General features: G+C 41.3%; 1 protein-coding gene across 2 annotated transcripts in view; it reads left to right on the forward strand.

The window, feature by feature from the left end:
- Positions 1 to 25766, forward strand: part of LARS2 (leucyl-tRNA synthetase 2, mitochondrial) — a 167498-nt gene that overhangs the window by 47145 nt on the left and 94587 nt on the right. For both annotated transcript variants that reach the window (XM_033212320.1, XM_033212319.1), the window contains 2 exons: positions 12104 to 12193; positions 23765 to 23908. In XM_033212320.1, the coding sequence (XP_033068211.1) occupies positions 12104 to 12193; positions 23765 to 23908 (234 nt within the window). The remainder of the gene's footprint in view (positions 1 to 12103; positions 12194 to 23764; positions 23909 to 25766) is intronic.

The following is a 25766-nucleotide window of genomic DNA, read 5'->3' on the forward strand; positions in this document are numbered from 1 at the left end:
TTTCCTGAATAATGTAAAGGCTGTTAGATACAGACATGGATCCCCACAGGGACTCCGCTGACATGATGGAGAGCACTGAGCTGTGTGGAATTCCTGCCTCTCCATTCCACCTCCTCTGACATTGTCTTATCAGGGAGAGGGAGGTGTACCTCATTCCTGCTAGTTAGGGGTAGAAGTCCAGACTTCTCCTGTGGGCTCCACTGATACCACCAAGAGGGGGATAGGTTGTTCAGTAATGCCCAATAGAGCTAGAAGTCCTAGCTTTTCCCTCAGCTTCTTGTGACACCACCCTGGGAACGCGGTTGCAGTGCCTTATTATTGCCCCTTAAGGGTCTAAGTCTAGGCTCTTCGCTAAGCCTTTCCTGGTGGAACTGCAGTTTTTTCTGTGGTATTGACTGAAGTAGAATGGTTATTGTCTAAAAGTTTTCTGTCTTGGCTAGGTTAACCTTTCCTGGTACTTTATCTAGATAGAGCAGTTTAGTCTTTCTTTTCTTATTTTTTCCCCTCCCTCCCTCCCTCCCTTCCTTTTCTGTTTTCCTTTCTTTCTCTCCTCTCTCTTCTTTCTTTTTCTTTCCTCTGTACTCATTGGCATTTCTGGGTTACTGGCTTTGTTAGCTCCAATTCTGGGACTTACTGGGCATTTAAAAAGTCAACAGGACTTACCATTGTCATTCCTTAGGTACTCACGTCCCTAACCTGCCTTCTCTTCTTCACCATTTAGAGTCTTATTTCATTCATATATATATTCCAGAGTTTTTAGTTGCATTTAGAGAGAATCGGGAAAAGTACATTTACTCCATATTCCCAGAAGTAGAAGATCAGCATGTGTAGTTTCAAAAATCCCTCACCTCTGGTGAGATTCTGATCAGTGCTTCCCCAACCCATCTCTTAAAAATCACTGGACTATCAAAATGATTTTCTATGAGTTTTCTAAATTTAGAGTTTTATTTCTTGTCTGCGTCACATATGAAATATTTCAGGTCATGGCATGTTTCTACTACTCATTGTTTATGGAATTTGCAGGCAGCAAAATGGCTCATTTTGGGCACTGCTGCCACTGTTTGCATCTGTGAAATTGATGATTGATATTTCCTCTTCCTCTGGATCCATGCCTGTGTCTAACAAATAGCCCTTATATTATTCAGGAAACCTAGAGAACTGGCATCACAAAAACATGTTCCAGATGATTCTGTCCTGTTGATTCTGAAATTTTCAAGGATGTTGTAGATAAGATTAATGTTCTTTCTTTCCAAAAAAAAAAAAAAAGGGAACATTTCTGGTTTGGGCAGCTTTATGGCATCTGCCCAACTAGACTAATAACAAATTGCAACTCAAACCAATTAATCTCATCTGTAGTTTAATGGAGGGTTTTCTCTTCCCAACTGTCTAGTTAGAAAAGCTGTTTATATTGTTAGTATGCCTTGATGAAATTCTTGTAAGCTGGCAAAGAGCAATTACCAAGAAATTAAGAGAATTGTTGCCTCTTGTCTGATTATGGATTATTTGTAGAATCTTGTGTAGTTTGTAACAGGGGACCGCTTTCAGGTTACCATAAAAATGATAGTGCTCAAAAAATATTGGCCAAGAAAATAGAAAACAAAGGGGAGCTTACTGATCAAGCTGTTTTCGGTTAAAAAAGAGTGTGAGATGTCTTTAAAACTGCAGAGACCATGATTTCCTTGCCATCAACACTCATTCTCTAAGTTGGCTTCAAGAGCACTTAATTAGAACATGAACATGAACCTCTCAGATGCTTAAGAATTTAACTTTTAGGCCGGGCACAGTGGCTCAAGCCTGTAATCCCAGCACTTTGGGAGGCCGAGACGGGTGGATCACGAGGTCAGGAGATCGAGACCATCCTGGTCTACACGGTGAAACCCCGTCTCTACTAAAAAATACAAAAAACTAGCCGGGCGAGATGGCGGGCGCCTGTAGTCCCAGCTACTTGGGAGGCTGAGGCAGGAGAATGGTGTAAACCCGGGAGGCGGAGCTTGCAGTGAGCCGAGATCGCGCCACTGCACTCCAGCCTGGGCGACAGAGCGAGACTCCGTCTCAAAAAAAAAAAAAAAAAAGAATTTAATTTTTAGCCCTAGATTTGAAAAATAAGACCCTTAAGAATAAAATGCATGCCCTGTAAAAAGGGTCTAGCATTTGTCATTTCCAATTTTCATTAAATGCTCATTTTCAGCCTAAAGTTAGTCCTAAGATAAAGGAACATATTGCATAAAAATGAGTTCTTAGACAAACGTTAGGCTCAAGATTAATTAATTACCCTGATATTAACACCTGTTCCCTCAATTCTGCAAAAAAGAGAACAGGAAAGATAAAGGAGGTTAGAGACAGAACCTTGGCAAAGATGGAATTTGACAGATGGTTGAAGGAAAAGGAATTTAGGAGAAGAGGCTGAGAGGAAGCAGTCAGTAAGGCTGAGGAAGCCTGGGCAGTGGGAGTCATGAGGAATCACAGTTCAGGAAGGAGGAAGACGTGGCTATGTGGTCTAGCGGAGAGCCACTGGCTGGGCCTATAGATGACAAGAAATCATTTGTAGTGGTACAAGTACTAGGTCACTTATGCTTGGATTCTAATTTTGCCTCTGAGTGGCTGTGTGACCTTAAACAAGTTACTTTGCATCTCGATTCTCTGATCAGTAAAATGGCAACTTACTCATTCAACATTTATTAAGCATCCTTTGTACCAGGCAGTCTCCTAAGTACTTGGAATACATCAGTGGGGAGAAAAAGACAAAACCCTTTCTTTCACAGGGAGACCTTACCATTTACAGTTTCAGGAGGGGATGAAGACAGACAATAAACATAATAAATAAGAAAATAATATAGTGTATTAGGAGGCTATAAGTGGTATGGAAAGAAAAAGAGGTAGAGTAGGGTGAGGGGAGAGCAGGAGGGCCAGGGATAAATTGCAATTTTAAATTCAGAGGTCAAGCCCACTTTTGGTAATAACTACCTCCTGGGATTGCAGTGAGAAGGACATGAGAGGCCCCTCAACTGCCAATGCTGGACCCAGTACTTCAGCCCCTGGTAAGCATTAGCCGTTATTGTTATTATTACTGTTGTCATTCCTAAAAGAATATTCACCATGCGGTTCCTTTATCTAGGAGTACTCCAGTTCACTCATGTTGCTTGGTTACTGGCACCTCCTCAGAGCATACGTGTTTAAGCCAGTCCAGTCATAGCTGGGCTGCACTTACCATGGTGCCATGTCACTGCTCGATGCCCCTCTGAATCCAGAGACCTGGGTACTAGTTTTGCTTCTGCTACCCAGGAGCTGGGCAGCTTTGGGTGAGTTTCCTTGTGTATAAAGCAGTGCTCACTATGCCTGCCTCTCAGACCATTCCCACAGTGGTCTGAGAGGCAGGGATGGTGAGCGCTGCTTTATACACGAGAATGTATAAAGATGAGAGGATGGGCTGGGCGCAGTGGTGCATGCCTGTAATCCCAGCACTTTGGGAGGCTGAGGCAGGCAGATCACCTGAGGTCAGGAGTTTGAGACCAGCCTGGGCAACGTGGAGAAACCCCGTCTCTACTAAATACCAAAAAAAAAAAAAAAATTTAGCCGGGCATGGTGGTGGGCTCTTGTAATCCCAGCTACTCAGGAGGCTAAGACGCGAAAATCACTTGAACGTGGGAGGGGGGGGTTGCAGTAAGCTGAGATCGCGCCACTGCACTCCAGCCTGGGTGACAGAGTGAGACGCTGTCTCAAAAAACGAAAACAAGAACAAAAAAAACAAAACGATGAGAGGATGGAGGAAAGAGCAATTTGGGAAGCCTAGAGCTGGATCCCAACGTGTCCTATCATTTGTAAATTGCTGAGGGATTTGTTAGATACAGGAAGGGCTAATTCAGACTCAAAGTCAGGGCTGTACTGAGTGTCTGATCTTCACTCTCTGTCCCTCTCCTGCATGAGGACCATTTAGGAGCATCTAAGTGAGGAACCAGCCCTGTTCCACACTTCCTCCTCTGTTGAAGCCCTGTTGGGAGTTGTGGGAGGGGAAGGCCATTCTCATTAGGTTTTCTGCAGCTTCCTCTTCAAGAATCATTTCTCTTCCAGCAAGAGAAATGAGCTGTCAGAAGCTCTGACTTTGTTTTTTTGTTGTTTGTTTTTGGTTTTTGGTTTTTTTTTTGAGACAGAGTCTCACTCTGTTGCCCAGTCTGGGGTGCAGTGATGTGATCTTGGCTCACTGCAACCTCTGCCTCCTGGGTGCAAGCAACTCCCTGCCTCAGCCTCCCGGTAGCTGGGATTACAGGCGCCCGCCACCATGCCTGGCTAGTTTTTGTTTTAGTAAAGACAGGGTTTCTTTCACATGTTGGCCAGGCTGGTCTTGAACTCCTGACCTCGTGATCCACCCGCCTCAGCCTCCCAAAGTGCTGGGATTACAGGTGTGAACCACCATGCCCAGCCAACTGGCATTTTTATTTTTTATTTATTTATTAAATTGTACTTTATGTTCTAGGGTACATGTGCACAACGTGCAGGTTTGTTTCATAAGTATACATGTGCCATGTTGGTGTGCTGCACCCATTAACTTGTCATTTACATTAGGTATATCTCCTAATGCTATCCTTCCCAGCACCCCCCTCCCCAAAATAGGCCCCAGTGTGTGATGTTCCCCTTCCCGTGTCCATGTGATCTCATTGTTCAATTCCCACCTATGAGTGAGAACATGCAGTGTTTGGTTTTCTGTTCTTGCAATAGTTTGCTGAGAATGATGGTTTCTAGCTGCATCCATGTCCCTACACAGGACACGAACTCATCATTTTTTATGGCTGCATAGTATTCCATGGTGTATATGTGCCACATTGTCTTAATCCAGTCTGTCATTGATGGACATTTGGGTTGGTTCCAAGTCTTTGCTATTGTGAATAGTGCTGCAATAAACATACGTGTGCATGTATCTTTATAGCAGCATGATTTATAATCCTTTGGGTATATACCCAGTAATGGGATGACTGGGTCAAATGATATTTCTAGTTCTAGATCCTTGAGGAATCACCACACTGTTTTCCACAATAGTTGAAATAGTTTACAGTCCCACCAACAGTGTAAAAGTGTTCCTTTTTCTCCACATCCTCTCTAGTACCTGTTGTTTCCTGACTTTTTAATGATTGCCATTCTAACTGGTGTGAGATGGTATCTCATTGTGGTTTTGATTTGCATTTCTCTGATGGCTAGTGATGATGAGCAATTTTTCATGTGTCTTTTGGCTGCATAAATGTCTTCTTTTGAGAAGTGTCTGTTCATATCCTTTGTCCACTTTTTGATGGTTTTTTTTTTTTTTTCTTGTACATTTGTTTGAGTTCTTTGTAGGTTCTGGATATTAGCCCTTTGTTAGATGAGTAGATTGCAAAAATTTTCTCCCATTCTGTAGGTTCCAACTGGCATTTTTAAACAGCTGGTCATTGAGCACAGGTAGCTGCCTAATGAAGTTTATGTATCTGTTGCCACGAAGGTGGGTTGAAAGTTGTTATTTTTTACTGTTTTTTTGTTTTTTTTAAGTTTGTTTTGTGAAAACACAGGGTTGAATGTAAGGACTAAAGAGAATCTGTGTTGGGGTGGGACTGAGGCGTGCAGGGAGGATTTGAATCAAGAGCAGGCTTATGAGAGATCCCCTTTAGCACAGTCATCGGAGTACCCTGATAGAAATTTCATACTAACCAAATCATACTCTTAGCTCCTATTGAAGTCTGTTTCGTTAGGTTCTGTGAAGACATAAAGGCAGGACAGGACCCTGCCTTTCACACAGTATCTGGGAAAGAGATGTATTTGGGAGGAACTTCTTTGCAGTGGTTTTCAACCCTGGCCCCATGTTAAATTTCTAGAGGTGGGGCCTAGGCATTAGTAACTTTTAAAGTTCAATTCCAGGTGTAACCAAGTTTGAGAACCAGTGCTTAGTATAGAGGACTTAGCGGAGAGTGGCCGTCAGTGTCCTGATTCTGGCAGATTTTCTCATGAGCCTGTCTCTTCCCTCTTCCAACACAGCAGATGTACAGAGCTGTGAACTGGAACCTTGAACCATCATCAGTGAGAATCATCTCATGGAGCCTGGATTGTTATTTTCTCTTTTAAGCTGCACAATAGGAATGCCAAGGCTAGTTTCTCTGCCTTTGAGCTGTATTATGCTTTTAGAAGCCCTCCCCTTTAGAATTAAAGGACCTGGGAATGCATAAAAGACAAAGCCATCACTAAACATATGTTTCCTTTTGATCTGTTGCAAATGACAAAAGTGCACAATACAAGAGATCATTTGTTTAAAAAGCATGTGAACAGCTCTCCTGTTTCCAAGACTCATTGTTTTGAAGGCAGGAGGCTCACAGTGAGACTTGGGGAGGTGAAGTGATGCCTTGTTGCTGGAAACTGTGATGTGCAGTGGCCGCTCACCTTTCTGATGTGCTTACAGGGCCGCCGGATGATTGACTTGATAAACATGTTGCCTCAGGTTTTTTGTTTTGTTTTGTTTTGTTAAATTCCTGGTAACTAACCTAAATATCATGAGGTTGTGATGCCAAAGGAATACATGATGGCTTTGAATGAGCTGTTCTGAAATCTAGGGCCAATCACTGTCAAAGATGCAAGTGGACCGAGAAACCAAGACTAAATCCTGCCCAAGCAGCAGTGTGGGGGTGGAGGCAACCTAGCAGGCCCTCCCGGCCAGAGCTGACGGGGAGCAGCCTAGTGTGGATTTCTCCATCTGGTCATGTGTTTTGGTATTTCCCTAATAAACACCATCAATTTTTAGTCGAAAAGCCAATATTTGTTAAGGAGTAGAGCACTGTTTTTTACCCAGTTCTTTCCTCTCCCTTGTGCCTTACTCCAGTAGGCTGATGGGTGTATCAGCCCACCTCTGAGTGGTGTAGTAATGAAGCCAGCCTCACTCACCCCTGCTATCACACGCTCTTTTTATTTTTAGACAGAGTCTTGCTGCGTTGCCCAGGCTGGAGTGCAGTGGCACAGTCTTGGCTCACTGCAACCTCTACCTCCAGGTTCAAGCGATTCTTCTGCCTCAGCCGTCCAAGTAGCTGGGATTACTGGCACGTGCCACCATGCCTGGCTACTTTTTGTATTTTTAGTAGAGACAGGGTTTCACCATGTTGATAGGCTGGTCTCTAACTTCTGACCTCAGGCGATCCGCCCCCCTCGGCCTCCCAAAGTGCAGGGATTACAGGCGTGAGCCGTCGCACCCGGCCCATCACACACTCTGAGTAAAGCCAAGGGATGTAGTACTTGATTTTTCTTGCAAGCCCAGCCTTATGCTTTGCACACATTATTGCCTTTTAACCTCACAGCAACCCTCTAAGATGTGTTTCATTGCTTCTGTTTTCTAATAGGGAAATGTGGCGTGGCCACAAACTAGTGATGCAAGGACTTGAACCCAAGTCAGATGGCTCCAGGGTCTTTCCTGAGATCATGCTCTCCCAGGCTCTTTTCCTGTAGCAAGTGAGCTTTAGGAGACTTCAGTGGGGTACATGGAAGGTGGCCAAGTGCTGTGATTCTTCCTTTACAGACCAAGTGTTATTTTATAGCAGGAACAGTATAGGCTTCCGTGGCTCAGCCTTCTTGGACTTTATCATTGATGAATCGCTGTGTCTCAGGAGCTGCTGGCCAGACTGGCTTAGTTGTTAATTTGTGCAGGCAGTCATTGAGGTATGGGTGGCAGGTCTCAAAAGATGGTATTTTGAGCCTCACTTGTGTTCTGAGAGAACTCAGGTTGTGTGTTGGGCTCTGTGGTTGCTTGTGAATGTGCAAAATATTTTTAATGCCAAAAACCAGGTATTATAGAATGTAGAAATGCAGCTTAGAGGAACAATTCTAGTTGGAATCCCAGATTCGTAAATTTGGTCTCTTGGCAGCTAGATTGCACTTTCTAGAGCTCAGGAAGATATAAAAGTTGACATTTTTATGTAGATTTATGTGGAGTGTGGCTGAATTGCCAGTGCTTTTGTAGCTGTAACTTTGAATTGCCTGACTTTTGTATTAAAAACAATGGTGCATTAATGTAGGTGTTGGCTTATTGGAAAAACAGGCCGAAGGAAACGCCTTTAACTTGTTATTTGACTTCTGTGGTGGTCTCCCTAAGGAGTCTTACCAGTTGGTGCTATCCCACAGCTTGTGGGCAGATGTGAGCAACAGGAAGCCCTACCCCACAGACTCTGGGTTCCCCCTTGGAGTTGCAGGCAGGGTTCCGTCTGGAATTTGGGTGCTGTGGGACAGATTCTCATGGATGATCTTTAAACATTTATTTGTTCAACAACTATTTTCTGGAAAGGGATAAACTCATGTATCAAGAAAAACTGTATGCATCTCTAACTTCAAAATAGGAAATTTATTACACAAATTTATTATGTAGATTTTCCAAGTCAGACAACTACTTGGAGGCATATTAAATGATTTAAGATTTAGATAGTAAAATCAACCACTTATTACCAGTGAATAGCATTATGCACGCATAATAGAGTTTCAGAATTTTATCTGCCTGCAACCCCAGACTTGACATGTCCCTTCCTCTGGTTGGTCTCCGAAATGGTAGAAGGCTTGGTGGTCACATCATGCAGCATTCCTGCGTGCACTGCAAGTCGTGCTCAGCAGAGATGGGGCTACCCCCGATGGAGAAGGGAAACTCACTTAACCGCCTCCATGTTTCCACTTTTGCTCATTGATGTTTAACAAGTTATCAGTATGTATAGAATGGCCACTAGAGAGTTGTTTGATTGATGCTTCTTTAATCAGCCTGTGATTATAACTCAAACTGAAGAAATCTGAATTCATAGATCGGGGTTTCTCCACCTTGGCGCTGTTGATTGACATTTGGGACTGGGTGATTATTTTGTTCTGGGGACTGTCTTGTTCACTACAGGTTTTTAAAGCAGCATCCCTGGCCTCTATCCACTAGATGCCAGTAGCACACACACAACATACACACCTCAGTTGTGACAAACAAAAATGTCTCCAGTCAGTGCCAGATGGTCTCTGGGTAATAAAATTTTCCCAGTTGAGCTCTCTTGCTTTACAGAAGGGAAGAAAGGACTGTTAACATCACCTCTGTGGGTGCTGAGACCCCTAGAAGACCCTTGTCTACAGAACTGGGTTTTGAGTAGGCACGTCCCAGTGAAAATATGAAAATAGACTCTTGATTTCTAGCCAGTTGACTAAAATAAAAGCTTTTCAGCAGTTTAATTTCAGAACGATGGCTTTGATTATTTTGATTGAGATAAAGCATTAGAAGACTCAAAATAGCTGTTTTTGTTTTGCTTTGTTTTAATGAGCAAATCAGGGAAGGTTCCAGAGGGCTCTATGACTTTCAGGAGATGTATTTCTAAGTGATGTCTGTTCCCAACCGTATTTATGATCCGTGTGAGAATGAACTCCTGGTGAGCCTTGCAAGTGTCTGTTCTGGCATTTCTTCATGGAGTGGACATTACTGAGGGTCAGTCAGTGGCTGGGCCCTGTGTGCAGCAGATGGGAATAAAAGGGACAGGAGCACAGTCTTCCTCAGGGTACTCCCAGCCTCCTCTGGGCAGGTGAGTCACGCACTTCAGTACAGTGGAACTTTTGAGTGCTGTGAATATGCCTGGAAATGAAACCACCAGTGATTGGAATAATGGTCCTGGAGCAGTGGTTTTCAAGCTGTACTCTTTCAGCAGTTGAGGTTGCTTTTTCTTCAAATGACATGTGCAGAAATGTAATATAAATAAAATAGATCAGACCCACATTTGAAGCCAGGATGAAAGCAGGGGCCTGTAATTCCCCACCCCTCCCTTTACCTCGGAGCTGACACTTCCAAAGAGAATGACCTTTCGTTGCAGGTTTGACTGAAAGTAGGCTAATGCTTGGTTGGATGAAGATCATTGTTTTTCCTGACTAGATCTATCCTCTTTTTGCTACTTTAGGTAAAAGTGATTTTCAGAACCATCAACCTAAATGAAGATAACAATGCTGTTTCATGACTGTGTAATTTTTACTCTCACTCTGTGGAAGCAGATTCACGGGCTTAGAGGAAAAAAACATATACTTGTATATTTTATATATATGTGTATATATAAAATATGTTGTATATATGTTACATATATAATATATAATGTGTTACATATTTACTAAAAGAATTTTGATATGAACCACTCAAATAATAGAAAAATAGAGAAAATAAAATATTGAACCTCTATTCTTTAGATTTAACAATTCTCATTATTTTCTCAAAATTATTTCACATACTTCTGTAAACCTCTAGTGGGTAAAGATTTTTTAAAAATAAAAAGATATATCCACAATGACCAAGTCTTGGGAATATTTTTTCTATACTACCTCCACCCCTTACCCACATCCCCTATCCCAGTTCATCTTGGGGACCACAAGGTAATAATTTGAATTTTGTTGTGAAACCTGCATGAAGGAATCAAACTTGATTCAATGTGCAGTAGTTCATATCTCTACTTTATTCTTCCTTCAACAACAATTTTGGGTGCCTCAATGTGCCGGGACCTGAGCATATAACAATGAGCAAATGAAATAGACCAAATGTAGCTCCTGCCCTGGGTTTCGTTAACAATGGAAGTTTTTAAGTTGGTTGGCTAGAAAACTGAGGAGAACAAGTTCTGTGCCATGCTAGCTGGAGGGGTAGCTGGAGAGGAAAAGATGATGGATAAGGATGAATTTGGAGGTTTGGGGAAGCAAGCCCATTGGCAGAGTGCTGGTTAGGTTCTTGAGTTGGTGAAGATCTTTGTGCATGACGTCCCTGTAGACATCTGTGAAGCTGGAAGCCAGAGCAAGCTGCATCGTATGTGTGCCTCAGAAATTATGGCTCTTGTGTTGTGGAAGCTGGCCTAGGCGGACAGCTACAATGTGGGCAAAGCCTTTGACTGGCTGGTGGTTCACTAGTTGCCTTGAAGTGGGAAGGTAGAGCCAATAGTCAGAGTTGAGTTATTTTCTCTCTAAAAGAATTGTTTTCTAATAGTTATTACTCACTACTTTCATAAAACAGCACAAAAAAAGGACTCAGGAATCTTACATAAGAAAAACAGCCCACTGGGAGCACAGATGTTTACCTGACACCTTGCTTAGTTCCTACCACATGCCCAAAGTCCAGGTTTGAAGCTGTCTCATTTATTCGCCTTAAGGAAGACTGAGTTGTTTGCACTTTTGGTAAAAGTATGCCTTCTATCGAAAGTTTATTACAAGGCATGGTGGCACACACCTGTAGTCTCTGCTACTGGAGAGGCTGAGGAGGGAGGGTCGTTTGAGCCCAGGAGTTCGAGACTACAGTGAGGCATGATCACACCACTGCACTTCAGCCTTGGCGACACAGCAAGACTTCTGTCTCTTAAAAATAAAGTCTGTTACAAACAGAATCATTTGAAACATTTAAAGAGCACTAGAAAAGAAACGTGACAGTGGAGGTTTTATGCTTATTTGACTTTATCAATCATAAATTGTGTTTTTCAGAATTCTATAACAAATGTGTTTTTAGGACAGAAAGTAAATTTTGGGAACCTTTGATTTAGACTTGGAAATATAAACCAAGTGGTTTCTTACTAAGTTTAATGTTTTTAGTTGTTCTTCCTAAGTAGACAATGGCCCGATTCACATAATGGAATAAGTGGAATATACGGAGTCTAAAGGAGCCACAAAGCCCCAGTTATATGTGGAAACACAGGATGTATTTTCAAATGAGGGCCATACTGAGGCAGGCAAATATTCCTCTTGAATTTTGTGATTGCTTTCAAAATGAACTACGTTTGTGAATAAGCATCAGGGCCCCAGTGTATGTTTGTGTGACAAAAATGTTAATACCCAATTTTGTACAATGTAATTCACTTGTTAGTGCCATAGATGAGTGGGCAGGAGGTGTGCAAAAGATTTGACGTTGAGTTTCTCATTGAACATGCCCTCAGAAAGGTGTAGGTGGCATTTCAATAACATACCTTTCCAGAATAAATTGCAGCTCTCCTTACTTTACAATTGATGAAAATATTTTGAGCTGATAAATAGTTTTGTGATTTCATTACTTTTCAAAATTCAGTTGTAAGACTGATGCATGCATGGCAGGGGGGATGTTTATAATGGCCTGTACATTATTTTTCTTCTTTGTTGGCAGGAAATAACTACGTGCTTGCCAGATTACTACAAGTGGACTCAGTATCTCTTTGTTAAACTGTATGAGGCTGGGCTGGCCTATCAAAAGGAGGTAAGTTAAAATTAGCCGCACTTTTAAAATTTAGTGAATATCTTTAGGATATGTCATTGTAAAATAAGAAGCAAGTAAACCCTGTTTGCACAGTAGCAGTTAAATGAATGCTACGTCAAGGTCATAAATTCAGTCACAGCAGACCCAGAAAGTGACTACTTCCTAGTTCAGTTTAGTGTCATCAAGACAGGGTCTGGGCTTCTTTCACTCTTGAATTCTTACCACATAACCTACTCTCTGGTTCCTGTAATGAGATCAAGGAGGGGGTGTAAGAAGAAAGAATACAGCTTCTCAAATCCTAGCTCAGCTCCCTTTCCCAGCTGTGTGACCAGCTGGGTAACTTAACCTCTAGGAAACATGGTTTTGTATCTGCTGAATGGGAATGGGCACATTTTCCTTATGGGGTACTATGGTTTGGATGTCCTCTCCAAAACTCATGTTGAAATTTAATTGCCATTGTGATGGGTTTAAGAAGAGGAACCTTTAAGAAGTCAGTGGGTCATGAGAGCCCTGTCCTAATAAATGGATTAATGTTATTATTGTGGGAATGAGCTCCCAATAAAAGGATGAGTTCAGCCAAATTCTCTGTGCGTGTGTGTCATACACTCACTTGCTGTTCTACTTACTGCCATGGGATAATGCAGCACAGAGGCCCTTGCAGATGTTGGCACCATGCTCTTGGACTTCCTGACCTCCAGAATCAGCCAGATAAACTTCTATTAATAAATCATCCAGTCTGTGTTATTCTGTTACAGTAGCAGAAAATGGATGAAGACACAGGGTTCTTGGAAAGATTAAAGGTAATAGTTAAAGAACAGCGATCACAGTGGTCTCCTGAGAAATGGAAGTGTTTGTTATGGTGGGAGCTCAATAATGGTAGATAAGACTTGGAATGGTAGGAGATGAGCCAAGAGCATCATAGTGTGATGTAGAACTGTCCAGGATGATAGCCACTAGCCACATGTGAATTTAAGTTTAAAATAATTAAAATTAAATAGTATTTAAAAAGTCAGAGCTGGGCACAGTGGCTCACATCTGTAATCCCAGAACTTTGGGAGATTCACACAGGAGGATTGCTGGAGGCCAGGAGTTCAAGACCAGCCTGGGCAACACAGTGACCCTGTCTCTACAAAAATTAGGAAAAAATTAGTCCCAGTTACTCAAGTATCAAGACAGTGAGACAAGAGGATACTTTGAGCCCATCAGCCTACTGGGGTAAGGCACAAGGGAGAGGAAAGAACTGAGGTAAAAAATAGTGTTCTATTCTTTAACAAATATTGACTTTTTGACTAAAAAGAGATGGTGTTTATTAGGGAAAGACCAAAACGCATGACCAGATGGAGAAATCCACACTAGGCTGCTCCCAGTCAGCTCTGGCTGGGAGGGCCTGCTAGGTTGCCTCCACCCCCACACTGCTACTTGGACAGGATTTAGTCTTGGTTTTTTTCCAGGTAGCTCTCTGTCTTAGTTGGTTTGTACTGCTACACTAGAATACTTGAGACTGGGTAATTTATAAACAACAGAAATGTATTTCCTTGTAGTTCTGGAGGCTGGGAAGTCCAATATCAAGGTGCCGGCCTCTGGCAAGGGCCTTCTTGCTGCATCATCCTACAGTGGAAGGTGAGAGGGCAAGAGAGAGTGAGAGAGTGAGGGAGGGAGCAAGGGGGAGCTGAACTCACTGGTTTTTTTTTGTTTTTGAGACAGAGTCTTGCTGTTGTTGCCCAGGCTGGAGTGCAATGGTGTGATCTCAGCTTACTGTAACCTCTGCCTCCCAGGTTCAAGCAATTCTCCTGCCTCAGCCTCCCGAGTAGCTGGAATTACAGGCATGCGCCACCACGCCCAGCTAATTTTTGTATTTTTAGTAGAGACGGGGTTTCTCCGTGTTGGTCAGACTAGTCTCGAACTCCCAACGTCAGGTAATCTGCCCGCCTCGGCCTCCCAAAGTGCTGAGATTACAGGCCTGAGTTACCATGCCCAGCTGAACACACTTTTATAACAAGCCCACTCTTGATAACTAACCTACACTCGTGATAGCAACATCCATTTATTCATGAGAGCAGAGACCTCATGACCTAATCACCTCTGAAATGTCCCACCTCTTAACACTGTTGCATTAGGGATTAAGTTTCCAACACATGAACTTTGGGGGACACATTCAGACCACAGCAATCTCCTTTTATTGGATAGCTATTTTCGAATTGACCTTGAAACAGAACACATTGCTATTAGCATTCTATTTCTGTGGTTTATTTCAAAATACAAATTTTTGGAATAAACTTTATAAAGTTAACCGACTTTAGAAATATATTTTGTAAAGCATATTTAACCAAAATAACTCAGGTAAATGAGCATTTAGGAATAGTATTCGAGCAGAGCATTACTAAACATAGCTGGAGTGTTTAAGTCTTTTGTTCTTAACAAGCACTGTCCACCAAATGTTCAGTTCTGTTGCAAAAAGAATCTGCTGTTGCTTTCACAAAACAAAGTATTTTCAGCTGCAAATATGAACATAAAGACCTATACTTGGCAGAACATTAATTTTACCTTTTGAAAAACATTTTCTTAAAACTCTTTTTTAAAAAGTTCTATTCCGTCGATGTAGTTTTAGAGGGTTTTGTTGTTGTGGGTTTTTTTTTTTTTTGATTAATATATCATAGTTATACATATTTTACATGTGATATTTGATACATGTATACAATGTGTCATGATCAAATCAGGGTAATTGGGATATCCATCACCTCAAACATTTATCTTTTCTTTGTGTTGGAAATAATTAGATTCCTTCTAAATATTTTGAAACATACAATAAATTATTGTTAACTATAATTTCCCTACTATATTATCAAATGCTAGAACTTATTCCTTTTATCTACCTGTGTTTTTGTACCCATTAACCACTGTCTTTTTATCCCCCCTCTCTCCCCTTCCTTTCCCAGCCCCTGGCCGCCACTATTCTACACTCTACCTCCATGAGATCCACTTTTTTAAGCTCTCACATATAAGTGAGAACATTTGATATTTGTCTTTCTGTGCCTGGCTTATGTCACCTGGTAACCTCCAGTTCCATTCATGTTAATGTAAATGAGAGGATTTTATTCTTTTTTATGGATGAATAATATTCCATAGTGTGTATATACCACATTTTTAAAATCCATTAATCCACTGATGGACACTTGGGTTGATTGGATATCTTGTCTATTGTGAATAGTGCCACAATAAGCATAGGAGTACAGGTATCTCTTCGATAATACTGATTTCAGTTCCTTTGGGTATATACCCAGCAGTGGGATTGCTGAATCATATGTTAGTTTTATTTTTAATTTTACGAGGACCCTCCTTACTGTTTTTCATACAGTGTATGAGGATTCCCCTTTCTCCATATTCTCACCAGCATCCATTACTCTGTCTTTTAATAGAAGCCATTTTAACTGAGTGAAATTATGTTTCATTGCGGTTTTGATTTGCACTTCCCTGATGATTAATGATGTTAAACTTTTTTTTTCTTCCATATGCTTCTTAGCCATTTGTATGTCTTCTTTTGAGAAATGTCTATACAGGTCTTTTGCCCACTTGCTAATTGGAGTATTTGGATTTTTGTTTTTTGCTATTGAGTTGTTTGGATTCCTTATATATTCTGGTTATTAATCCCTCATCAGATGAATAATTTGCAAATGTTTTTCCCCTTCTGTAGGCTATCTCTTCATTTTGTTTATTGCTTCCTTTGCTGTGCAGAAGCTTTTTTGCTTGATGTGATCCCATTTGTCTATTTTTTTTTTTTTTTTGAGATGGAGTCTTGCTCTGTCGCCCAGTCTGGAGTGCAGTGGCCGGATCTCAGCTCACTGCAAGCTCCGCCTCCCGGGTTCACGCTATTCTCCTGCCTCAGCCTCCGGAGTAGCTGGGACTACAGGCGCCCGCCACCTCGCCCGGCTAGGTTTTTTGTATTTTTTAGTAGAGACGGGGTTTCACAGTGTTAGCCAGGATGGTCTCGATCTCCTGACCTCGTGATCCGCCCGTCTCGGCCTCCCAAAGTGCTGGGATTACAGGCTTGAGCCACCGCACCCGGCCCCCATTTGTCTATTTTTGCTTTTATTGCTTGTGCTTTTGTGATCTTACCCAAAAAAAATCCCAATCCAATGTCCTGTAGCATTTCCCTAATGTTTTGTTCTAGTAGTTTCATAGTTTTTGGTCTTACAGTTAAGTCTTTAATCTATTTTGAGTTTATTTTTTTATGTGGTAAAAAACGGGGATTTAGTTTCATTCCTCTGTTTATGGATATCCAGTTTTCCCAGCAACATTTATTAAAGAGACTGTCTTTTTTCCCAATGTATGTTCTTAGAACCTTTGTCAAAAATGAGTTGACTGTATAAGTTCATGGATTTATATCTGGGTTCTCTGTTTCATTTCATTGGTCTGTGTGTCTCCTTTTATGCCAGTACCATGCTGTTTGGGTTACTATAGTTTTTTAGTATAATTTGAAATCAGGTAGCGTGATGCTTTCAGCTTTGTTCTGTTTTTGCTCAGGATTGCTTTGGCTATTCAGGGTCTTTTGTGGTTCCATACAGATTTTAGGGTTGTCTTTCTATTTCTGTAAAGAATGTCATTGATATTTTGATAGGGATTGCATTGAATCTGTGGATCACTTTGTGTAGTATGTGCATTTTAACAATATTAATTCTTCTAGTCCATGAACATAGTATATTTTTCCACTTTTTGTGTGTCCTTTTCAATTTCTATCATCAGTGTTTTATAGTTTTCCTTAGAGATCTTTCACTTAGTTTAAATTTATTCCTAGGTATTTTATTTGTAACTCTTATAAATGGGATTACTTGCTTGATTTCTTTTTCAGATTGATCATTGTTAACATATAGAAATGCTGCTGATTTCTGTGTGTTGATTTTGTATCCTGCAACTTTACTAAATTCATTTATCGAGTCTAAGTTTTTTGGTTAGAATCTTTAGGTTTTTCTAAATATAAAATCATGTTGTCTACAAACAAGAATAATTTGACTTCTTCCTTTCCGGTTTAGTTGCCCTTTATTTGTTTCTCTTGCCTACTTGCCCTAGCTAGGACTTCCAGTACTATGTTGAATAAAAGTGTTGAAAGTGGTAATCCTTGTCTTGTTCCAGATCTTAGTGGAAAGGCTTTCAATTTTTTCCCATTCAGTGTGATATTAGCTATAGGCTTGTCATATATGGCCTTTATTGTGTTGAGGTATGTTCCTACTATACCTGATTTGTTGAGGTGTTTTATTTTTATTTTTATCACGAAGGATGTTGAATTTTATTGAATGCTTTTTTAGCATCTATGGAAATTATGTATTTTGGCCCTTGGTTTTCTCATATGATATGACATTTGTTGATTTATGTATGTTGAACCATCCTTGCATCCCTGAGATGAATCCCTGTTGATCATGGTGAATGATCTTTTTAATGTGTTGTTGAATTCTGTTTACTACTATTTTGTTGAGGATTTTTGCATCTCTATTTATTAGGGATATTGGCCTATAGCTTTCTTTTTTGTTATATCTTTGTCTGGTTTAGATATCAGGGTAATGCTGGCTTTATAGAATAAGTCTAGAAGAATTACCTCTTTCTAGAAGAGTTTGAGAAGAATGAGTATTAGTTAGAATTCAGCAGTGAATCCATCAGGTCCTGGTCTTTTCTTTGATGGAAGACTTTGTATTACTGCTATGAACTCATTACTTGTTCTATTCAGGTTTTTGATTACTTCATGGTTCGATCTTGGTAGGTTGTGTGTGTGTCAGGAATTCATCCATTTCTTCTAGGTTTTCCCATTTGTTGATGTATAGTTGTTCATGATAGTCTCTAATGATCCTTTGTATTTCTGTGGTAAAAGTTGTAATGTTTCTTTTTCTGTGTGATTTTATTTATTTGGCTCTTTTTTTCCTAGTCTAGGTAAAAATTTGTTGATTTTGTGTGACTTTTCAAAAACCAAATTTTTTATTTTGTTGGTCTTTTTTTTTTTTCAGTCTCAATTTCATTTACTTCTACTCTGATCTTTATTATTATTTCGTTCCTTCTACTAATTTTGGGTTTGGTTTGTTCTTGCTTTTCTAGTTCCTTGTGAATTTTTTTGTCTGGAGTTACTTATCTGGAGTCCCGTTGATCTCTCTTCAAAGTTCTTTTTCTTGTATGGTACTCGTTGATTATCAGTCTTGTGCTGGTATTTAGCCTTGGATGGTGGATATAGTTATTAGAAAGAATAATGGTTTATTATGCTTGGACATTCTAGGGAATGATAGAGAGTCCCCTAATTTATGAGTCTGTCTTTAGCTGTCTACATGAATTTAATAGCAGCTGGTGATGGTGCTAATTTACCCACTAGGTAAAGCTAAGTTTGCAGTGTGGCCTTGGCTTCAGGAAGCATACTGAAAGAATTGCTACGTACTGGCACCTCTTCCACTGTGCCTCCTTGTGGCTTTGGAATGTGGTGACAGTAACAAACGGTAGCTTTGTGGGCTCCCCCTGGACTTAGTCCAAATTCAGGCCTATTCTGGATGGAATGGAGCAAGGCTGATTTTCAGAGCTACTTTATAAGACCTATGTGATGTTCCTTAGTTAAGCATGCTTTGTCAAGAAGGAAGCTAATAGACCTTGAAAAAAATCAGTACTCTAAAATATATATTTTACTAGCGTTCTGGAACCTGAAGCTGACAGTATATTCAGAAAAGGTCTTTGATAGTATTAAAAAAAAAAAAAGAAGAAGAAAGAATAGAAAAGAAAGAAAAGAAAAGCAGAGCTTGAGGAGAGAGAGGCGGGGAAAACAATGGAGAGTAGACAAGGGCCTGAGGAGTGATATGCTGGCCAAGAGACAAAAGCATGCTGATGGTGGGTATGATCTAGAACGGACAGGCACCTTGTGTGAAGGGCGAGGCAGGGAGGCAAGGCAAGGAGAATCTGAGGGAAGAGGAGAAATGGTAACAATGAGATAAGAGGCGTGAGGGTTTGAAACAGTAGGACTGGCTGGGGCAGCAAGCCCCACAGCTGCTGTGTCACAGATAGGAAAGCTGATAAACATAAAATTAGGAGAATACTGCCCACGTAATCCCCAAGGGAGCCCAAAGTCACCTACAACTCCAAGAGCCTAATGGCAAAGAAGAGTAGAGAGAAGAGACAAAAATCCCTGCTCCGACTAATCACTGTGCAGATTTGACCCTTTATGAACATGGCTCCTTTGTGTTTGTAATTGTGTTATGAGGTGCATTTCTAAAATGCTTCCTAAAAGCTTCCCACAAATCACTCAAGCAAAAAATATTAGTCCTAATGTTTAACCCTTTAATAAGCAGGGAAATTACTTTCTTTGGAATGTCCAATTCTGTGATATTCCCAGGTAACTATTGCGAGGGAAGCAGTGGGTAAAATTGACCCAGAGCTCAGTGTGTTTGCAAGTGTTTTAATGATTTCAGTGTTAATTTAAGGTTCATTTCAATACAGGCTTGACTTTATTTTACAAATAAGGCTAGTTAACTACAAAGGAACAAGGAATTGGCTTCCGTAGGTGATAGATAACATAAATGCCAACCAGGGAAATGAATAGAGTCAGTGAAGTTGCCCAGAAATTATATCCTATTCATAAGACTGTGCTTGCTTAAAAATCAGCATGTTCATCCAAGTAAATGTTCAAAATGTGGAAATCCAGGATTGCTGGATAAGGGAAGCTATTGGTAGAGACAGTTGTCCAAGAGAGGAGACATGAGCAAAGGGATTTAGGAAGCAACTCCAGGGCTTCAAGGGGTTGCAGGTGCTGTGCTCCCTGAGCCCCAGGGCCCTGGATTTTGATGACTCCTAATTTAACTGCTTTTGGAAAGTCTGAGCCTGAATCTGCAACTCTGTGGCTGAGGTGGATTGGAGTTCTAGAAAGAAATCATGGGGATTCTCACAGCTGATGCATCTTTTGAGACACTATTTCTTTTGGTGTTTTCCCCCTTCCCCCCAAGTCTTTCGCTAGGGGGAGAAATTGCCTTTGTGTTTTGCTTTTTTTGTTTTTGTTTTGTTTTGTCTTTCATTCGATACCTGGGTTTTATTATGATGTGCAAACCTCTTAGGAACACACCTTCCTCGTTGTATTTTGAACCTAGAACCTGAGAGATGCTAGGCCATGTGGGAAATGTCGATAAGAAAATACAGTCCTATTTGTTCTTGCAATCTGCAGTACCAAGTGTTCACTTCTTCCAAATCCTCTGAAGTTTGCCAGGGACAAGAGACAGAGGTGGAGGGATATGGGGTGCTCTTTTTCTACTTTTTTTTTTTTTTTTATATTTCATACAGTTTTAGTTGTGCATGGGTTGTCTGGAGTGGGGAGATGCCTCTTGAATGAACTGTCTACATTCCTAAGCAGTACTTGGTCCTTTCTACCTGTTATTTTAAGTGGAACCCTTCCAGAACCTGCGTACACTGTGGGTAGAAATGTAAATTGCTATAGCCATTATGGAAAACAGTATGGAGGTTCCTCAGAAAATGAAAAATATGATCCAGCAATCCCACCTCTGGGAGTATATCCAAAGGAATTGAAATCAGTGTGTCGGAGGGATATCTGTACACCCATGTTAACTGCAGTACTATTCACAGTAGCCAAGATGTGGAATCAACCTAAGTGTCCATCAATGAATGAATGAATAAGGAAAATGTGGAGTATATACACAATGGAATAGTATTCAGCTTCAAAAAACAATAAAATTCTGTCATTTGGGAATGGCAGAAATGAATCTAGAAGACATTATGCTAAGTGAAATAATCCAGGGACAGAAAGGCAAATTCCATGTGATCTCACTTATATGTGGAATCCTAAAAAATGGTGAATTCATAGAAGTAGAGAGTAGAATGATAGTTACCAGAGGCTGGGGGGGTAGGGGTGGAGCAAGGGAATGGGAAGTACTGTCAGGAGTACAAAGTTTCAGCTAGACGCAGGAATACATTTTGAGATCTGCACAGGGGGGTGACTCTAGTCAGTCATAATGTTTTGTGTATTTCAAGATAACTGAAAGAGTAAATTTATCACCACAGAAAATGTTTTATTAGCTTAATTATTCTACATTGTGTACATACATCAAAATATCACACTGTGTTCCATAAATACAATTATGATTTTTCAATTAATAATTTTTTAAAAAGAAATAATTAAGACTGGGTACGGTGACTCATGCCTGTAATCCCAGCACTTTGAGAGACCAAGGCAGGCAGATCACCTGAGGTCAGGAGTTCGAGACCAGCCTGGCCAACATGGTGAAACCTTGTCTCTACTAAAAATACAAAAATTAGCTGGGCGTGGTGGTGTGCACCTAGAGTCCCCGCTACTTGGAAGGCTGAGGCAGGAGAATCGCTTGAACCCAGGAGGTGGAGGTTGCAGTGAGCCGAGATTGTGCCACTGTACTCCTGCCTAGGTGACAGAGTGAAACCCTGTCTCAAAAAAAAGAAGAAATAATTAAGTGGTGCCCTTCTCTCCAACCCCCTAATACAGGCAGGAATAATAGATAAGGAAATGGACCTTTGGTTTATTAAAGTTTTTAGGTCTAAGGTACTTTTGTCCCATATTTTGTCTCTATGTACTTATTAAGTCAAGGCTTTTGGGAACCCTGTCTTAGAAGGGAAACAAATGCATGTCTTTCCCACCCAGCTCTGAACTTCACATAGTTAAATTTTTCAATGGAGGTACTGCTTCTAGTTGTAAAATTGCAGCCACAGATGGGTTAGCCTCCCCTCACCCCTACTTTTTATGTAACTTTTAGACATATCTCTGGATCAGTCAGGGTCCCAGCAAGAAAGAGAGAGCACACCTGAAAGGAGTCATTGAAGAAAATTTGATAGAGGACTATTTGTGTGGAGTTCAGGGAAACTCAGAAGAGATGGCGATGCGTTTGACCCTGGCAGCAGAAGGATGCCTTTGCCACCTCTAGGCTGCAGGGGCAACGTTAGGGAACAGTTAGTGGAACATGGGAGAGCAGTAGCTGTAGCAGCAGGGGAGACCTGCCCAACAGAGGTGATGACCTTCAGTAGAGGCACGTGACCCCTGCCAGCCCGTCGCCAGGAAGCAGCCAGTGTGCCTGTGGTCGATCGAACCCAACCGGAAGGCAAGGGTCCAAGGGAATGCAGGTCACAGAAGTCACCTTCTTGGGCCACAGAACAGGGCAGGAAGAGGGTCTGGAGTGGCAAATGGGTAATAGTGAACACAATCTCTTATTAGAATTGCTTATTAAAATTTTTACAGCCAGGCATGGTGGCTCATGCCTGTAATCCCAACAGTTTGGGAGGCCAAGGTGGGTGGATCACCTGAGGTCAGGAGTTCAAGACCAGCCTGACCAACATGGTGAAATCCCATCTCTACAAAAAATACAAAATTAGCTGGACTTGGTGGCACATGCCTGTAATCCAGCTACCCAAGAGGCTGAGGCAGGAAAATCGCTTGAACCCAGGAGGCGGAGGTTACAGTGAGCCAAGATCACAACCATTACGCTCCAGCCTGGACAATAAGAGCAAAACTCTGTCTCAAAGAAAAAAAAAATTACAAAAAAATGTATATGAAGTCAGGATATTTTAAGTCCCCAACACATCTCTTTGTACTCATTCCCTTCTTTGCACCAACCGGTACCTGAATGTCATAAAGGTGTGAATGTAGATGACAGAGGTATTTATTTTAAATGAAGATAAACACTAACTAGGACTCTATGGAGAGAATGAATCTTCATAATAGTTAAGACTACGTGTTTTCTGTGTTCTATCAGCTGAATGAATCCATGGAGACAGAGCTCAGAAGAGCTACCATTGTGGGGGCAGGTATTGATTGGTAGAAGGCACAACAGTTTTCTAGGGTGCTGGAAATGTGCTTTATCTTGAAATGAGTGATGGTTACATGAGTATATAACTGTAAAAATTTATCGAGTTGTACACTGAAGATTTATTTCCCTAAAATAATCCTATTCTGTTTAAATTTTAAATAGGTACCATTTTTTCTTCTTTTATTCTGCTTGCTAAGATTTTCCATCCTAAAAGTTCATCCTTTCATATAAGATACCAAAGTTAAGTTAGACACATCCTTAAAGGCTTCTTTCCCAAGCCTGTTCTAATAAGATGGAAGCACAGAGGAAATCAGTGTGTTCTTTGTACAACTTGCAAGTGGTTTCTTTACCAACCAGTACTCCATGGAGCAGAGCCATTGCATTTGCAGGCCTTCTCCCATGTAAGAAACCTCAGGATGGTCTCATTAAATGAGTACTCATCTATGCGATGGCCCACGCCTGTAATCCCAGCACTTTGGGAGGCCAAGACAGGTGGATCAGCTGTAGGTGGATCAGCCTGTAGGTGGATCAGCCTGGCCAACATAGTGAAACCCCATCTCTACTGAAAATACAAAAATTAGCCAGGTGTGATGGTAGGCACCTGTAATCCCAGCTACTCGGGAGGCTGAGGCAGGAGAATCACTTGAACCTAGGAGGCAGAGGTTGCAATGAGCTGAGATCATCACTGCACTGTAGCCCAGGCGACAGTGTGACACTCTGTATCAAAAAAAAAAGAGTACTCACCAGATTGTGCCACTTTGTTTCATGAATTATACAGGCCCTGGTTAACTGGGACCCAGTGGATCAAACAGTGCTCGCCAATGAGCAGGTGGACGAACATGGCTGTTCATGGCGTTCTGGAGCAAAGGTGGAACAGAAGTACCTCAGACAGTGGTTTATTAAGACAACTGCTTATGCAAAGGTGAGTGTCAGCCTGGAGGCTCCCCACTAATGCCTTACATGCTGGCAGGTAACACCAAAGGCTTCTGGATAGGAGAGAGCCTCACTGTGGGGGGTGAACTCTAGGAGGGGCTCAGAGCCATGGGTGTACAGACAGGAAGCAGCAGCTGAGCCTCATCACTCCCTTTGCTGGTGATGGGCTCGTATCTTCAATTGTAAGTCAAGTATAGCACCTAGAGGTCATTGTAGGCCATTGTTTGCTGACCTTTCATCTCACTGCCACAGAGGTCAAAAGTCATCCATAATTGTATCAGTGATAAAGCTTTAAAAAAGAGAGAGGTAGCCTTTAAAAAAAGAGAGAGAGAAAAGTGTCTTCAACTGTGTAGTTCTGATGAGACCTCAGTCTGATGAGACCTCCAGAAAGATAGAATGGAATCTCAGATAAGTAAATGGACCTTTGGTTTATTAACTTTGGTGCATGTCTTTCCCACCCAACTCTAGACTTCACATTCTTAAATTTTTCAATGGAGGTCCAGAAGAGATTATCTAAAAGAAGTGAAGAGATGGCTGGCCTCCATCAGGGAAGGCCAAGTGAAAATGAACTAAGGCAGGTGCTAAAGCTTGATAACTGGTTCCTGGGCCTTAGTTTTCTCATCAATACAATGAGCAGATTGGACCAAGCAGTCTTTAAGGTGCCTTCTAGCTCTTTCCTGTTCAGAGATTCAAGTCAAAACCAATCATTGAAAGTAGGGGCTTGCTTATTAAATCACCAAGAGCCTGGGCAAAAAATCGGTTCTGTACGTATTGGGACCACTCTGTGCAATGTGCTCTTTGAGCTTACCATGTTTCAAGGTGCTGGAGTTGAGGGGTCACTCCCTGAAACTCCAGAGAGAAATGATTAAAGGAAATTAGGGATATTCACATGGCAATTTGGTGACCTTTGTATTCTTATGCATGCATGAGACTGGATGTAAGGTAGGGTCTGAAAAGGTAAGGGCATCATGAAGGACTACTTATGGTATGTCATGTTGTTCTTCCCCTGTGGTAGTCACCATAAGAAGGACAGTTGTCCCCTTTCTTGGTGGCCTGTGAGTTGCTTTGTGGGTATTGACTGAAATGGCCTCTGGGTTAGATCCAATACTGTCGTTCTTATATACAAAGAAAGCACAAGGTTCTCAATTACCTGTGGTCACTACAAAACTCTGTGAATTAGAATTGTAGGACACTAACTCACAATACCAGTGCCATACAGAAATATGACCTCTAGTTTCCTCATGCAAAACACATGTCTTAAATGAGGCTGTTTTTCCATTTTCATTTATTCTGAATGCAGCAGAGAATAGCATATGGATTTGGAGAAGTGCTCATTAGAACTTGCTAACATGGTGCCTTGTTCCTTTTAAGCACAGCAATATTGGAGACTGAATGTGAAGAACAAAGCTGAGGATGTTGCATTCTCTATCACCCCAAGCAGTGGGAACCCCCATCTGCTGACAATTGGGGTCCACTACATTACCAGGAGGGATGCTTGGTTACCTCTTGGACCTGTCAGATGATTCTGTTATAGGCATTGTTGGAGAGGCCACCTAATTAGCTCTTTTGTTTTGACCTCTGCCTCTAGTTGGAAATGTAATAACCTAACTGAGGAGCATTATTCTTTAAATTGTCAGCTGTGAATTTTCAACTGTTCAGTGGAAATGGTTAGTTACCATGGTGACCTACCTGTTTCTTGCTGAACTCCTGTGTAGATGTATTGAAAAAACTGTCTTTGAGGTCAGCACTCGGTTTGCTCTGAAAATCTGGAGAAGAGGGAGAGCAAGACTCCATGAAGCCTAACAGAGATCAATGCTATGGGGCGGAGAACAGAACAGAGACACAGA

This window comes from Trachypithecus francoisi, unplaced genomic scaffold (assembly GCF_009764315.1).
Source record: "Trachypithecus francoisi isolate TF-2019V2 unplaced genomic scaffold, Tfra_2.0 Lachesis_group0, whole genome shotgun sequence".
Classification (NCBI taxonomy): Eukaryota; Metazoa; Chordata; class Mammalia; order Primates; family Cercopithecidae; genus Trachypithecus; species Trachypithecus francoisi.